This window comes from Euprymna scolopes, chromosome 38 (genome assembly GCF_053919585.1).
Source record: "Euprymna scolopes isolate OS-2025 chromosome 38, ASM5391958v1, whole genome shotgun sequence".
NCBI lineage: Eukaryota > Metazoa > Mollusca > Cephalopoda > Sepiida > Sepiolidae > Euprymna > Euprymna scolopes.
Window position 1 is genome coordinate 81,228,439 of NC_136519.1, and position 16,110 is coordinate 81,244,548.

Here is a 16,110-nt window from a genome sequence, read left to right on the forward strand (position 1 = left end):
AAAATATGGCGAAAAAATGGCATAAATAACCCTTGGGTTCGGTTAAATCTATGGTGCGTTCCACCCAGCAAAGTAATAACCCTGTTTAAATATTAAAATAAAAATGTTAAACTTCTTTAAAAAAACGGAAAACTAAAAAAAAAAAGTCCATGTACCCAGTAGAAAGCATAGAACGAAAAGGCTAAATTGTTAAAATTCCATTCCAGTTTTTTTAAGCAACTATGAAGAAAAGAAAACCCAAACTGGTGTTCCTTCGTAACTGTCCCTTGTAAACGATCCTGCAACGGTGTAAGTGGTGGTGGGGGAAGGAGGAATTAATTAGAGAGAAAATATTTTACTACTTCCATTGATTTTAACCGATTTTGGCCGTGAACTCTCAGCAGAATAAAATATAGGAATCTACGATTATCGAGGAAGTGGAGAGGTAATATGCCTCTAACACACCTCAAATATTGTGCTGTGGTTTGTGCATATTACATTTGCATGAAATGTCTTGATTTCTAATCCTATTAAGATCAAAAATCAGAGGGGGGAAATGAGTTCATTTTATATATATATATATATATATATATATATATATATATATATATATATATATATATACGGATAATAAATAAGGACTAAAAATGGTTTTATTTTATTTATTTTTATTTAATATTTTTTATCTTATTCTTATTCTTTTTTATTTTTTTAAAAAATTCCTTAATCTGTTGTTCCTATTTACAATGCCTCCCCACGGGACAGAGTTAAACACCAGGGTCGTTTTTTAATGTGGAGAAAAGGAACAAAAATAAAAATTGTCTCAGTCGTGAAGTATTTCTCCTCCACTAACAGAGAACAAGAAATTGAAGTATAGCATCTGAAGAACAGATACTACACTTTGATCTTAACCCTGTTTAGAAGTTGGATTAAATTCATTTTTTTAAATTTATTTTTTCTCATAAAAATATGTAATTAAAATCATGTCTGAATGGGTGCTTTTCAGATATCAAAATTTATTTTTATCGTGCTAATTAAAAACTAATAAAAAGCGGGTGATATTTCTACAATAATATGAATAAGATCTCTCCAAAGTTTTGAGTTAAAAATTTGATGCATTGAAAAATAACAAAAATATTTGGAAATTTTTTTTTCAAATCTTAATTCAAAATGTTCATTTCAAATGTTACAAATATTTAAGTGCTCTTTTTGTTCTGTTTATGCACTGCTCGTTGAGTCTTTCAATTCTTTTTCTGAAAATAGAAAAAAACATTAGTTTTGAACAAATTTCATCAAGAAATCTGTTGTATATTTTCAAGTAAAATTAGGAAACATTTAAAAATTGTTATTCTTAATCGCTATTTGTTAATGAATAAAATAAAAACAAAAATTTCAACTGACATCTGTTTATATATACATATATTTCAAATATATTTTCAGAACACAAAGCTTTAATAGAATGCTAAATAGCTCAATAGTGGAGGACTAGAGTAAAATAGAGCTATAACTCTTTTTTATTATGTTAACCGTGTTGAATACAAGGAATAAAATTTGTTATGAATTTATTGAAAAGTTATCCTTTATTATCCATTAGAGCAAACATTTTTATCTGCTAATATTTATATATATAATATATATATAATATATATAATTGTCGTAATATATGTACTTATTTTACTTAGGCAATCACCCGTGCAAATATATATCAACAAAACAAATAGCGACCTCTACAAGATAGAAAAATCTGTTGCATTCCGCCATTCAATTTTTTAGACTGTACAAACTGATGGTGGCATAATTAAGAAAGAAAAATATAAATATAGTGACCATTGTTTTCATTTAGGCAGACATTGTTGAACAGCAAGAGTGTATATGCTTAATCTTTTTTTCTGAATTTTCTCCATTTATATATATATATATATATGCGGTGGATACTAGAAAGCTGATTGGCTAACTAGAAATCCTCAACATATATAAAAACAAGAAGCAACCACAAAATTCGCGCATAAGCCTGACGAATCCTACAGTGGATGAAACGCAGAATATTCAGTGTAGCTTAATCGCCATATATATTTTATAAATTACTATATATATATATATATATATATATATATATATATATATATAGTAATTTATAAAATATATATGGCGATTAAGATACACTGAATATTCTGCGTTTCATCCACTCTAGGATTCCTCAGGCTTATGCGCATAAGCCTGAGGAATCCTAGAGTGGATGAAACACCGAATACTCAGTGTAGCTTAATCGCCATATATATTTTATAAATTACTAACTAGCTCTACCTACGTATTGAGCACTTTTGAAGTAAATACTTAACGTTTACGCATAAATCTATACTTTCATATATTAATTTTATGTGAGTAAATGAAGTAGTTATATATATATATATATATATAATATATATATAACACACACATATATATATATATATATATATATATATATATAGAGAGAGAGAGAGAGAGAGATAATTGAACAGTACAGAGTGTTTCTGCTTAACGTCTTTTTCAGCAATTTCTCCATTTTTCGGTCGAATTTGTGTAAGAAAGTTCCATAGTCGTTTTAGGCCATCTGTTTTTTGTTGGGGTTTTTTTTTTTTTGCAAATACATTCACGTGACTGAAGAAAATCAGTTGAAAGTAATTGCAAAAAAAAGAAAAAGAAAAAAGAAACGTAATTGCAAAAAAAAGAAAAAGAAAAAAGAAACAGACGAAAACGACCAGTTATTGAATGAACCTGAAAATACAGAAAATTATTCGAAAAAAAAACGATTCGGGCACAGTTTGTCTCAAGGATGCACCATCCTTATAGAATAACTTACTAACTAGCTCTATCTACGTATTGAGCACTGTTGAAGTAAATACTTAAAGTTTACGCATAAATTTTTACTTTCGTATATTAATTTATGTGATTAAATGAAGTAATCATATATATATATATATATGTATATATATATATATATATACGAGCAAACAGTTAATAAAATATGTTAAAAAACACTTTGAAATGAGTTAAAAACATATTTAATCTGAAAAGGAAACACTAGATAAATGGATAGTCCTTAATCCGCGGAGGTTCAAAGAAATACTCTCCTTCTCATCAGAGGGTAGGAATTAGCAAAATGCAGGATCGGATTTTGCATGCAGAAGTATTTGATGAAACAACAAATAAGTCAAAGATCTTACTTGAAAACAAAATAAGTTAAGCAGAGGGAATATGGTGAAGAAAAAGGTGATTACACATTAATGGATAGTCTGGTGGAAGATAAAAAATCCAGTGACGGTAAAATCCAAATGTATTTCCTATTAGGTATTATCGAGCTTTTATATCTGGCTGAGATAAGTTTATAAATATTAATTCTTTAATATTTATAATTTACTTTAATTTTTCCATCTTGGATCATTTTGGTAAATTCAATTGTAATTTTCATTTTATATATATATATATATATATATATATATATATATATATATATATATATATATATATATATATATATATATACTTTTTATATCTATAGACACTAGTGTTTCATAATTACGCAATCATCAGAGTATGATGACAATCCCTGTCATTCTGGAGATCTGAACCAAGCAACTAAGTCAGCTTTGAATTTATTTGCTAAGCATTTACTTTCAGGCCACAAAAAACTGTCAGGACCACGAAAGGAATTAATAATGACTGGTCATGAACGTTGCATAAATGTTAGTTGACTTCCTTTTAGTTTATACTTTGAAGACATTGTCCATGCTTAAGTATTCTTAAAGGGGCTTGATAATTATAATGAAATAATGTTTTATACCTACATACATTAGTGTTTCATGCTTACGCTATCACCAGTGTAGGATGACAATTCTTGCTAATTGCGAGATTCTAACTCGGTCATGAAGCTGTCTTTGACTCCATAATATATATATATATATATATATATATATATATATATATATATATAAACTACTTCATTTACTCACATAAAATTAATATACAAAATAAATTTATGCGTAAACTTTAAGTATTTACTTCAAAAGTGCTCAATACGTAAGTAAAGCTAGTTAGTAATTTATAAAATATATATGGCAATTAAGCTACACTGAATATTCCGCGTTTCATCCACTCTAGGATTCTTCAGGCTTATGCGCATAAGCCTGAAGAATCCTAGAGTGCATGAAACGTGGAATATTCAGTGTAGCTTAATCGCCATATATATTTTATAAATTACTATATATATATATATATATATATATATATTTTATAAATTACTATATATATATATATATATATATATATATATATATATATATATTCACACAGAGCGAGAGTGGCCTTTGCGTCTTGCAGTTTGATTTTGTGTGTTCAGAAAATCAGTTATTTTGAAAACATGTATATATATATTATATATATGTTACAACATGTATATATATGTTATAAGATGTACAGATATATATATACATACATAGATATGTATACACACATAACATATTTGCAATACAATATACATATTTATGTGTGCATGTATATATATGTATATACATATATGTCTAGCCGAACTGATGAGCTGTGAAACAGCACTGTATGTATATATATATATATACACATGCACAGATGGCAAAAAGAAAGTCCGCATTTGTAATTTTTTCAAAAAACTGTTAATTTAAGCTAAATTTACTGTAACTGTTTAAACAAACTACACCTCATTTGATTGGCCTTTTATTCTTCTATAATTTTACTTGTTCATATTTGACTTTTAATTGAAATATTCTAATGTTCACGTTAATTTAAAAAAATAACTTCAAACTGGGGAGGTAAAAATGGAAAATTGTTATTTAAATGTAACTTTAGGACATTAATGCAACACACATACAACAGGAACACAATGAACTAGTTAATATTTAGTAGCATAGCCCTTCTGCAATTTGACAGCCTGCAATCTTTTGTGAATTCCTTGAATTAGACTGCAGCAATACTCAGAGGAAAGGGCATCCCACTTTTCTTTAATTTTTGTCCAAATTCTTCAAAATTTGAAATTTTATCATTGGTTAGCTGTTGTTTTATGTAATACCATATGTTTTCGATAAGATTGAGGTCTGGAGATTGTGCAGGCTAATTCAAACACGGAATATCACGCTCTTCCAGGAACCTCTTGACATTGCCAGCTGTGTGAATGAGGGCATTATCCTGCATGAAGATGGGATTATCATCCAAATTCGAAACCAAAGTGGGGTAGAAAATGCTCAATCAACATATTAATGTACTTGGTCGAATTAAGTCGACCTTGCAAGCAAACTATAGGCCCTGGACCATTGGTATTAATAATTCCTCACACCAAAACCGAATCTCCACCACCTTACAGTGTTGAAACTCAGCACCTAGAATTAAATTCTTCATCTTTCCTCTGACGGACGTACCGCCTACCATCACTGCTTAGCCTATTGAACTTGTTTTCGTCGCTAACAAGCACTTTTGACCAATATGAAGAGTCATGATCTTCATTGCATCTGACGAAGTCCAGACGATGCTTTCTGTTCTTTACAGAAATTATTGGCTTGCGTCTTGCAACATATCCTCACAAATTAAATCCCTTTAATCTGTTCTTGACAGTAGAAAGAGAGCACTTAACAAGATTGCACTGTTGTTGGATTTGGGAAGCCATTTCAAATCTATTTCTTAGGCTGTGGATCTTGATAACATTGTCTTCCCTGTTAGAAGTAATTATAGTACCAGATTTACGAACATCACGAACATTGCATAGGCTTTCGTACCGTTTTCTCATCACATTTCAATCTGCGGCCGATTTCTCGATTGGGTAAACCAGAAAAGTGGAGATTAATGCACTCCTTACGACCACTAAGAGAAAGTCGTGGTATATGGACTGAATGTTATGTTGTATAACCTGGAACTACAACAATTATGATTAGAGATGCTTTGTTGCCTGTTGATGGATATTTTAAACTGATTTAGGGCGATAATTTAAGCTGGTTTTAAGTAAATTTGTTGGTGCGGACTTTCTTTTTGCCTCCTCAATTTGAAGTTATTTTTTTAAATTTATGTTAACACTAGAATATTTCAATTAAAAGTCAAATACGAACAGGTAAAATTATAGAGAAATAAAAGGCGAATCAAATGAGGAATAGGTTGTTTAAACAGTTGCATTACATGTAGCTTAAATTTGCAGTTTTTGAAAAAAATACAAGTGCGGACTTTCTTTTTGCCGGCACTGTAGATATATTCATTTATGGATATATATAATGCATGTATTTCGACAGAGCAAGAGTGCCCTTCTTTATAACTACCAAAAAAAATCAAACTTGTTTTTAAAACTGAGTTTTAATCTTATTTGGAGTGAAAATTCTTCTGTTGCAGGATTCACTAAGACCATTATTGTGATAATTGCGACAAGCAGGATTCACTAAGACCATTATTGTGATAATTGCGACAAGCAGGATTCACTAAGACCATTATTGTGATAATTGCGACAAGCAACGACTTTGGTCTAGCTTTCGTTATCCAGTTAAAAGGAGTCCATCTTTTTTCAGCTGACTTGGCAGTTTTAATTTTCATCTGAACTTGAATTTTGTTGCTACTATCAAGAAATTTTCATTGTTTGAATTAAAGAGATTTATAGGATCCAATTTCCTACTAATTTTATCCAATGCCACCTTTCTGATCATGCTACAATAAAACATGGCGAGATCTTGATGTAAATAAGCTAAACTCTGTATGCGTGTGATACCATCATTTAGCGTAGAAAAAGTTGTCTGTTGCTGGCTATATGGTAACCTCGGTCCACAGTGATTTTTTTCTTGGTCCGATCTGTTTCCTCCTTGCTTTGACTCTAATCTCTTTGATGTCTCTCAAAGGATCTCTGAGCCGACAAAGGATCTCTGAGCCGACAAAGGATCTCTGAACTGACAAAGGATCTCTGAGCCAACAAAGGATCTCAGCTGACAAAGGATCTCTCAGCTGACAAAGGATCTCTGAGCCGACAAAGGATCTCTCAGCTGACAAAGGATCTCTTAGCTTACAAAGGATCTCTTAGCCGACAAAGGATCTCTGAGCCAGCAAAGGATCTCTGAACTGACAATTGAAAACTGTCCCCAACAGTTGCAAATTCAAAACCGTCCATGTCATAAATTGTCGCAAAACTCACTGCCATTCCTAAAACAGTTAATCATCTAACTCTTAATATATTGTCCGATCGTTTGTCTTGATTACTGCCACATTTTGACTAACAATCCCATTTTAATTCCCTTTTGTGTACCTTGGTGAACAACTTCCTATGCATTGACTTTCCACCAACTCCGCTTCCTATACTTTTGTTCTGCTGATAAACTTATTTCCACTTTTTTGTTATCGCTTTTCTTATTTTTTTAAATTTTAAAAATAATTCTTGGTATTGAAAGTATCACATATTTTTAAAAAATATAAATTAAAAAAAGGATTATATATGTACCTACCATGGTTTCAAAGCTTTCGATTGTTAGTTCGTTCTGTCCACTTTCTCTGTTTGTTGCTTTGAAGTGAGTATTTTCTGTGGATTGGTCAGCTTGCAGATTCCCCGAGGTAACACGACAATGAAGGACAACATTCAGGCTGTAGCATTGGGTTGATGGTTTACAGTCTGCGGTTGAAGAAGATTTCTCTCTGCCATTCTTAGAAGACTTTTCAAAGGCGGTTTCTTGTTTTGGAAAAAAAAAAGTCGAAGTTATGGTCAAAAGCAAATAAATGATTTTCTAGACAGATTGTGGTGTGGTCCTTGACTTTGGTAAAGGTAATCTTGGATGACGATAGCATTTTTGTCTATAGTCAAGAACCACACCAACAATCAATATCAACTGAGTATTAGTTTCAGCAAAGGAAGAAAATAACAGGCATAATAAAAATGGAACAAACAATCTTCTGGGTTTGCCCTTTACTTCTGATTTGAAATGAAACACATACATCAAATCCGTTGCCAAGGTCACTAGAAAAATGATGGAATAATTCTACTACTCCAGTTGATGCAATTTTTTACATGTACAAAAGCCAAGTACATCCAATGATGGAGTATTGTTGCCACTTTTGGGCAAGAGCTTCTAGAAGCACCTTATCATGCCTTTGATAGAGTTCAAAATAGTGGGGGATGCCTCTTTTCTCTGTACTGCAAACTCTATATACAAGCAGGTGCTGATGTTGCCCGGTAATAAATGTAATGTTAAATTACAGCTGGAAAGACCTTATCCTGCATTGACAGATTTCAAAATGGACTTCGTGACCTAGTGGAGCATGCCCTTTTCTCTCCCCTGTGGCCCCTTTCTCACAGAAGAGACGTTGCGAGCCTGTTTCTGCTTTATCGTTATTTTCATGGCAAGTTCTCGTCTGAACTCCAATCTATGGTCCCCCTTGCTAAATTTTCATGAAAAACATTCGTCTAGCTGAAAACACTATCAATAATTTCTCCCACTTTTTATCTGTGCCTAAACTTAAACATAGATTCCATGAACAAAGCCTATTTCTTAGAACTGCACACCTGTGGAACTCTCTTCGTTTGCCCACTTTTTAGCTGACTACAATATGGTCGTCTTCTAATTCAATGTAAACAAGTTCTTGATGAGCCATCCCCTCGAGTAAATTAACCAAACTTACAAATAAATGTTTGAAAATATAAAAAAACTTGGAGCATTTAAACTATTTCCAAAATAACTGGATTCGACATTAAATAATTCTAAAAGGCTTGATATGCCGTAAAACAAAAGAACCAAACCAAACTCTACAAATAAATAAATATTTAAAGATATAAATCACTTGAAGCATAAAAACTGTTTCCAAAGTAACTGGATTCAGCATTAATAAACCGAAAAGGGTTGATATGCCCTAAAACAAAAGGACCAAGCCAAGCAAACCATCAGGCTTGCATTAAAATTGACCTCTAGTTATTAGATTTAAGCGATTTCAATTCCTTCTTGCCATATCTCTAACCCCTTAAGTTTTTTACTCATAAAAATAATTACAAGACAACATAGGGTGCTTGTGTGGATTGGTGATTTTTAAACCAACACATTTCAGGTGAAAACATTTTTTGCCATGTCGAAATTAGTATAAGTGCCAAAATTGTGGAAAACGAATCAATAGAGAAATGATTTCACTTTTGGGAGAGGGCAGGTTAGAAACTTCGTTTTAGTAGTACTTTGGATGCCTTTTTTTTACATCCCAAATATAAATATGTACCCAAATAGGAACCCTGTATGGTATACAGAGTTTCTATTTGGCTGCATGTCTACACAAGCACTATGTAGGTAGATGAGAAATGAGATGTCTGGTCATGTTATATTATAATTTCTGCATCTTGGTGCATTTAAAAAAGCAGAAAACGGGGAAGGAATTCCGAAGTCCTGCAGTTCAAAGGAAAAAAAGAGAGTAGAAGGCTTTCCAACATCTAGCGATCTTTAGAGTTAAAAGGAGTGATTCTACTGCTTGTCGGAACAAGCAAGATTTATGTTGAGGGGTATGAGTTTGTCAGAACATATTCCATTAAAGTACTTGTAAAACAAGACACAGGGATGCAATATTGTGGCGATGAGACAGAGGTTGGAGCTTGGTTGATAGTGTGCATCCTAAAAGAGATACCCTAAAAACTTTCTCCTTGAAACTTAATTTAGTGAAGATGGTTATCCCTTTATAGAAGATTGCCTGAAGATGGTGGCTTTGAAACTATGGTTGGCATGCATGCGGTTGACAATACATAGATTGTACTTTACTTTCAAAGACATTCAATGCCCACATAACTGTTTAATTTTGCAATTTTGTGAAGTCTATTAAATATGTTTTCAAAGATATAAATAAGGGATCTGATACCGCCACAATTTTCTTACAAAAAATGTTCGTCATGAAGTTACTCAATATGAACTTGGTAAATATACTGGCACTAATAAAGCATTTTAAGATATTTTGGGTTTTCTATTCATGGAAGGCGTGTTCGAATCCAACAGTTTGCAATTCATCTTGAAAATAGTCAGAGAGTTAATTTCGCAAACGAAAATGCTACACAAGTCGCATAAATCTAAAAGATACAACTCTTACTGCACTTTTAAATTGTGTGAACGAGATAATTTTGCTAAAAAGACATCTTTTATTTATATTAAGGTTCCACCTTATTACACATGGAATACAACACATGGCACAGGAGAAATCGAGGAACTAATGCTGAGGGCCATCAAGGAGTAAAATTTGATGCTACAATTGGAAGAGTTTACTCTGTGTCACCCAAGTCACAGTGACTATAGTTAGCAAGATTTACATTAAGTTTGTCAGAGCACATTACATTAAAGTACTTGTAAAAGACACAGGGATACAATATTGTGACGATGAGAGAGGGGTTGGCGCTTGGTTGAAAGTGTACAACCTACTAGGTTGGAGATACTTTTTGAACTCTATCTAAGACAGATAAAGAGAGGGGAGAGAGAGAGACAGACAGAGAGAGAGTGAGAGAGAGAGAGAAGGAGAGTCAAGTTGTAGATATCCCATGCAAGGGCGAATGGTGGCTTTAGAGATGCAGGATACTCTCAGATGAGAGTAGTTTTCTAGCACGATAGAGGGAGCCCACCTTCTTTGCAGCATCCTTTGCAATCTCTTGTTCCAATTCATGTTGCCTGTGAATGTTAAGCTAAGGAATTTGAACGATGAGTTCTCAGTGTTATTAGTCATGGCAGTCGTTAATTGTTACAGGAAAAAAAAGTTTACTCTTATAAGCATCAAATGTTATCATTCATTTTTGTTCCCCTTCAATAATAGCGAAAGAAATGATAAATACCTTGTTCTGTTGTTTTTGGCGGAACTCCTGAAGGCAAGTGCTGAAAAAAGAAAAAAAAAATGCAAATAAGATGAATTAAAGTGTTGAAAGCAAACCTAAGAAAGGTAGACACATGTATTAATATTAGGGCTGTGACAACAGAATATTCTTTTCATTGTTTTGACTCTCAAGTATATATCCGGCACAGTAAGACACAGTCAATCAACCGAGAACTACAACAGTCTATATAAAAACATATAAGGTATTAATGGATATATACTCAAGAGTCAAAACAACGAAAAGAATTTGTTGTTGTTACAGCCTTTACATAATCTCTATATAATTAGATTAGATATACGTTATTATATCAGATATATATTAAATGGAAGATGAAGGATAACAGTTTTATATAACTTTATTATATCATCAGAACAATAAGAAAAAGTAAAAGGCGAAATTAGGAGCCAGTTTTTATCTATATTTGCATTTTTGTACAATTCTGGTCCTTCTCTTCTGATGAGAAGCATTTAACTTCGAAATGCCATGGCCTATAGAGGTTTATTTTTTCTTAACCCCCCTTTTTACTTTTCCTTCTTGTTCTGCTGATGTAATAAAGTTATATATAACCTTTATTCCCCTCTTTCATTTAATATATTTGTTTGCACTTCTTAATAGTTTTGAGCTTTTCTTATCTTTGATAACATAATTGTATTGTGTGTGTGTGTATGTGTGTGTGTGTGTGTTATTTATTCATTTGTTTTTGTTTGCGATCCTCCTTTGAATGAATTCAATTATTCATACGAAAGTGCATTTTTATCTACATGCGAGTTGGGAATAATTTTCTCTTTTACCAATTTGGTACCATCAAATGGGGAGCAGCATATGCATTTTTTTTTTACAATATAATTATTCACTGACACGTGTTCCATCACATATAACTCTTTAGTTAAATCAGGGACCCCATAGTAAGAAGCCGATCCTCTACCACTGCGCTATCTCATATGACTGCTGGATGTATCGCGTTTTATGTAGATGTTATGTATTTGTTTATATATATATAACGGATTTTTGTGACGACCCCAAAATTCCGTCATTCTTGCACCCGTCTCCAAACTACGGCCCAGGGGCAAGAATGACGGAATTTTGGGGTCGTCACAAAAATCCGTTTTTTAGGGTAACAATTGTAAAAGAAGAAAAAAAGAAAGGAAGAAAAAATAAACAAGTAAAGCAAATTTTCCGGAAATCGGAAAATAAAGAAGTGAGCAAATGAAATACAAAATAAAAACTAGACAAAATACTGGTAAAACCTCATCGAATATATGTCATGGTAACTTATATTGAGCGAATTTTTAACCGTATTTTGTCTAGTTTTTTTTTTTTATTTATAACTCCTTTTCCCAAACTTACCGTGTCAAAGAGAGATTCGGACGCCATTTTAAATTTTCCAATGCATCGGTAAACAATGTCTGTTTTTCGAGCTGAATACACATGTTACAATCAATAAAATCAATACTTGGCCTTCGGGCCAGGATCAAAGTGTAGTATCTGTCCCGGCAGATACTGCAAGCAAAGACCATATGTGGGGGCGACCCCACATATAAGACCTTGGTCAATGTAGGGGCAACCCTTCATACCAATTGTCACTATCCAGCTCCCCTACTCCCCGGAGAGTTGGTCCCCATTTCCCCTTCACTCCTCACTTTAAAAATCGGCCTTGTGCCTAATTTGCTCGGTGGGGGAGCAAATAAATACCATCTGTTCCGGCAGATGCTGCACTTAAGATAATTTGTACCGGTCAATGGAGGGGAAACCCTCTATACTGGTACAATTATTATTTTTGGTAACCAGAGTGCCCCCTTTTTGCCTACTTTTAGGGGAGCTGGTTTTTACCTCACATTAAAAACGGCCTTGTGCCTAATTTGCTCAGTGGGGGAGCAAATAAACACCATCTGTTCCGGCAGATACTGCAGGCTATGACTAGCAAAGACCAGATGTGGGGGCAACCCCACATGCCTGACCTTTAACCAGCTCCCATTTCCCACCTCTCGGGAGCTGGTCCCCTTTTCCCTTCCCCCTCCCTTCACTCCTCACATTAAAAATTGGCCTTGTGCCTAATTTGCTCTGTGGGGGAGCAAATAAATACCATCTGTTCTTCAGATGCTGCACTTCTATTTCTTGTTCTCTTTCGGTGGAGGAGAAATCCTTCACGACTGAGACAATTTTAATTTGTGTACCTTTTCTCCACGTTAAAAAACGACCCTGGTGTCTAACTCTGTCCCGTGGGGAGGCATTGTAAATAGGTACAATCAATAAAAACCCTAAAAACCTATCCAGTTTGGTAGATAAGTAGCTTATCTTGCCTTTGATAACATTTATTTGTTATATATTTGTTTGTTTTTTTGATAACTTTTTCGAATCTATGTGTACAGTAATACAAACCCAATGGTTGTCTTCTTTTTCTTCTTCTTCTTCTTCTTCTGAAAAGGGTTGTCTTTTTTCTTTCTTCTTCTCTGGAAAGTGTTGTCTTTTTTTTTCTTCTTCTCTGGAAAGGGTTGTCTTTTTCTTCTGCGTCTTTAGAAATAATAATCCTTTTCACCGAAAAGAGTTAACTTCTTCAATAAATCGTGTATTAAAAAAAAAACAATTTCCAACCGCTCCAATAAAGTCCTACACTTAGTGAAGAGGTAGAGTGTTTTTACGTCAGTCTCCTCTCAACGGAATCCCAGAAAAGAGACTTGCTCCCACGAAGTCTTATCCGGAACTGATTTGAAAAAGGGTGCAAGAAAGGATTACTGGGATTGTTTTCAGATCAACCAATCACGATCAATCAATAATGATGTATACCACTACTAAGAAAAAGGAAAGATACTAAACAAAGAGAGAGAGAGAGAGAGAGAGAGATAAAGAGAGAAAGAAATATCCGCGAGGACTTATATGATAAAAAAGGAGAGAGAGAGAGAAACGCAGGCACGCACGAACGCACACACATTCGCCAGCTGAAAAGGGCTCCCTGTACGTATGACTGCTGAACAACGGGGGGGGGTACAAGATGAGAAGGGGAGGGGGTGACAGGAATGCTACAGGCTAACCAAAACTGCTGACCCCCACTTCTCTTCTCGAAAAGAAGCTTTGTTTACGGAATCTAGATAGCGAGTGAGGGAAATCATATATAGTAGTTGTAGCTATTCGAGTGTTTTAAATGAAATCAGACTTACTTTTCCTGTCTCTTGGTAACGAGGAGATGAACGTGAACTTGTGGGAGAGCTGACAGACAGATGACTCGTTCTTTTCCAGAACGCATCCCGTATCTATGGGAGAAAGAAGAAAAATTATATATATATATATATATATATATATATATATATATATATATATATATATATATATATGATGAAAATAATGGAAATAGTATTCCGACAAAATAGAGAAAATAAAAAGGAACAAACCGTATTATGTGTTCATCAACGTTTCGTCTAAGTCTCGAAATAAAGACGAAACGTTGATGAACACATAATACGGTTTGTTCCTTTTTATTTTATATATATATATATATATCTCTCTCTCTCTCTCTCTCTCTATCTCTCTCTCTCTCTCTCTCTCTCTATATATATATATATATATATATATATATATATATATAAACAAAAACAAATGACAAACATTCAATAAATCTGGTAAGTAATTAAAGAAAGCAATGTTCAGTTATCATTAGGGCTGTAACAACAGAATATTCGTTTCGTTCTTTTGACTCTCGGGTATATATCCGACACAGACACACTTAATCAACCGAGAACCACATCCCTCTATATAAAAACATATAAGATATTAACGGATATATACGAAAGAGTCAAAACAATGAAAAGAATATGCTGCTGTCACAGCCCTAGTTATCATATAGGGAAACGGTGGTAGAAATTTAAGAAAAAAAAAGCATACAGTAGCACAGCAGCTGACTAATTCAGTCTTTAATTGCATCATTATTGGCGCATTTATTACTGATTAGCAGGGTGACCAGACGTTGTCCGGGATTAAATGATGTTCAACAAATGTTTCACATTCTCATATGTTTATTGTCATCAAGTTAAATTAGCCATTTTTCAATCAAATCGATTGATTGCCTGCTCTAGTAAGGGACCCGTCGCGTTGCATTGGGAGAAAGTTTCACATGCCTCCCCGCAGTGACTATACATTGAAGTCTACATTGCACTGTAGAGAACTTGTTGATTATATAAAATTACTTTTTATATGTAATGACTTGAATTAAAGTTTAAAATGCAAAAGTCAAGCATCATACCTCAATTGTGCTCTAAACAGAAACATTTCTTTTGAACGCGCCCCTGTCATATTAAAGAAACTATTGTTAATTTGATATGCCTGGTCAAACGGGTTGTGCGGTAATCGTGACTTGAATTTAAGTTTAAAATGAAAAAAAAAAGTAAAGTATCATGGTGCAATTGAGCTTTAAACAGAAACATTCATTTTAAACGCGTCCCTGTCATATCAAAGAACCTACTGTTTATTTTATATGTTGAGCATTTTAGCTTGTGTGGAAATAAAACTTCTCAAATGCATTTGTGATGTTAGTCTGTGTAAGATGTGTACTTTTGTCAAAATTGCCTGTTCCTTTATTCATTGGATTATTTCGATTATCGATTATCAATAGCTATTGAAGACATTCAGATATAAAACCTATCTAAGAACACTGCCAGGCACATGAAGTACCTTCATGCGAAATTTCATATAAATCGGCCAATCCGTTTTCGAGGTCATAAGGAACTAACATACACACACAGACTAAGTGTTCCAAAAGAAGCTGATGGTAAAAAAATTATAACTTTCTTATTTTTTTATATTTTTCTTTTATTTTTTCAGATCATCTAGAGTAACCATTCCAAGGTCATCATGCGTCTTTAGGAGCAGATATTTATCGTAGAGTCGTATTTTCGGTTGAATGAGTCAATATCAGAGAATTTCGACGAAACTTCAACACAAGAAATTCCCCTACTCCCAATGCAATAAAAGCTATGGTGGCTCGATTTCATGAGCAAGGGTGACCTCCCTAAATCTGGTAGACTCCATACGGCAAGAAGTGATGAGAATCGTCAGAGATTAGCAGAGAGTGGGGCCGAGGATCCATCCACATCAGTAAGAAGAAGATCAAGTCAAATTGGGGTTTCTCGATCAATGTGGTTCCAGCAGGACGGTGCAACAGCGGCGCATACAGCACGAGAGACAATAAATCTGCTCCAGGACATATTCGGCAATTAAATAATTTCTCGTGATTGTGAGATAAATTGGCCACCCCGTTCGCCAGATCTCACATGTGCAGATTTCTTCCCCTGGGG

The 16,110-nt window shown here is 33.7% G+C and overlaps 1 protein-coding gene across 1 annotated transcript in view; it reads right to left on the reverse strand.

Moving 5' to 3' along the window:
- Nucleotides 1-579: 579 nt before the first annotated feature.
- Nucleotides 580-16,110, reverse strand: part of LOC145263218 (uncharacterized) — a 198,280-nt gene continuing 182,749 nt past the window's right edge. The window contains exons 38-41 of the mRNA XM_080120302.1: nucleotides 13,981-14,073; nucleotides 10,787-10,826; nucleotides 7,455-7,675; nucleotides 580-1,232 (exon numbers count right to left, since the gene is read on the reverse strand). Coding sequence (XP_079976428.1) covers nucleotides 1,221-1,232; nucleotides 7,455-7,675; nucleotides 10,787-10,826; nucleotides 13,981-14,073 — 366 coding nt within the window. The 3' untranslated portion in view covers nucleotides 580-1,220. The remainder of the gene's footprint in view (nucleotides 1,233-7,454; nucleotides 7,676-10,786; nucleotides 10,827-13,980; nucleotides 14,074-16,110) is intronic.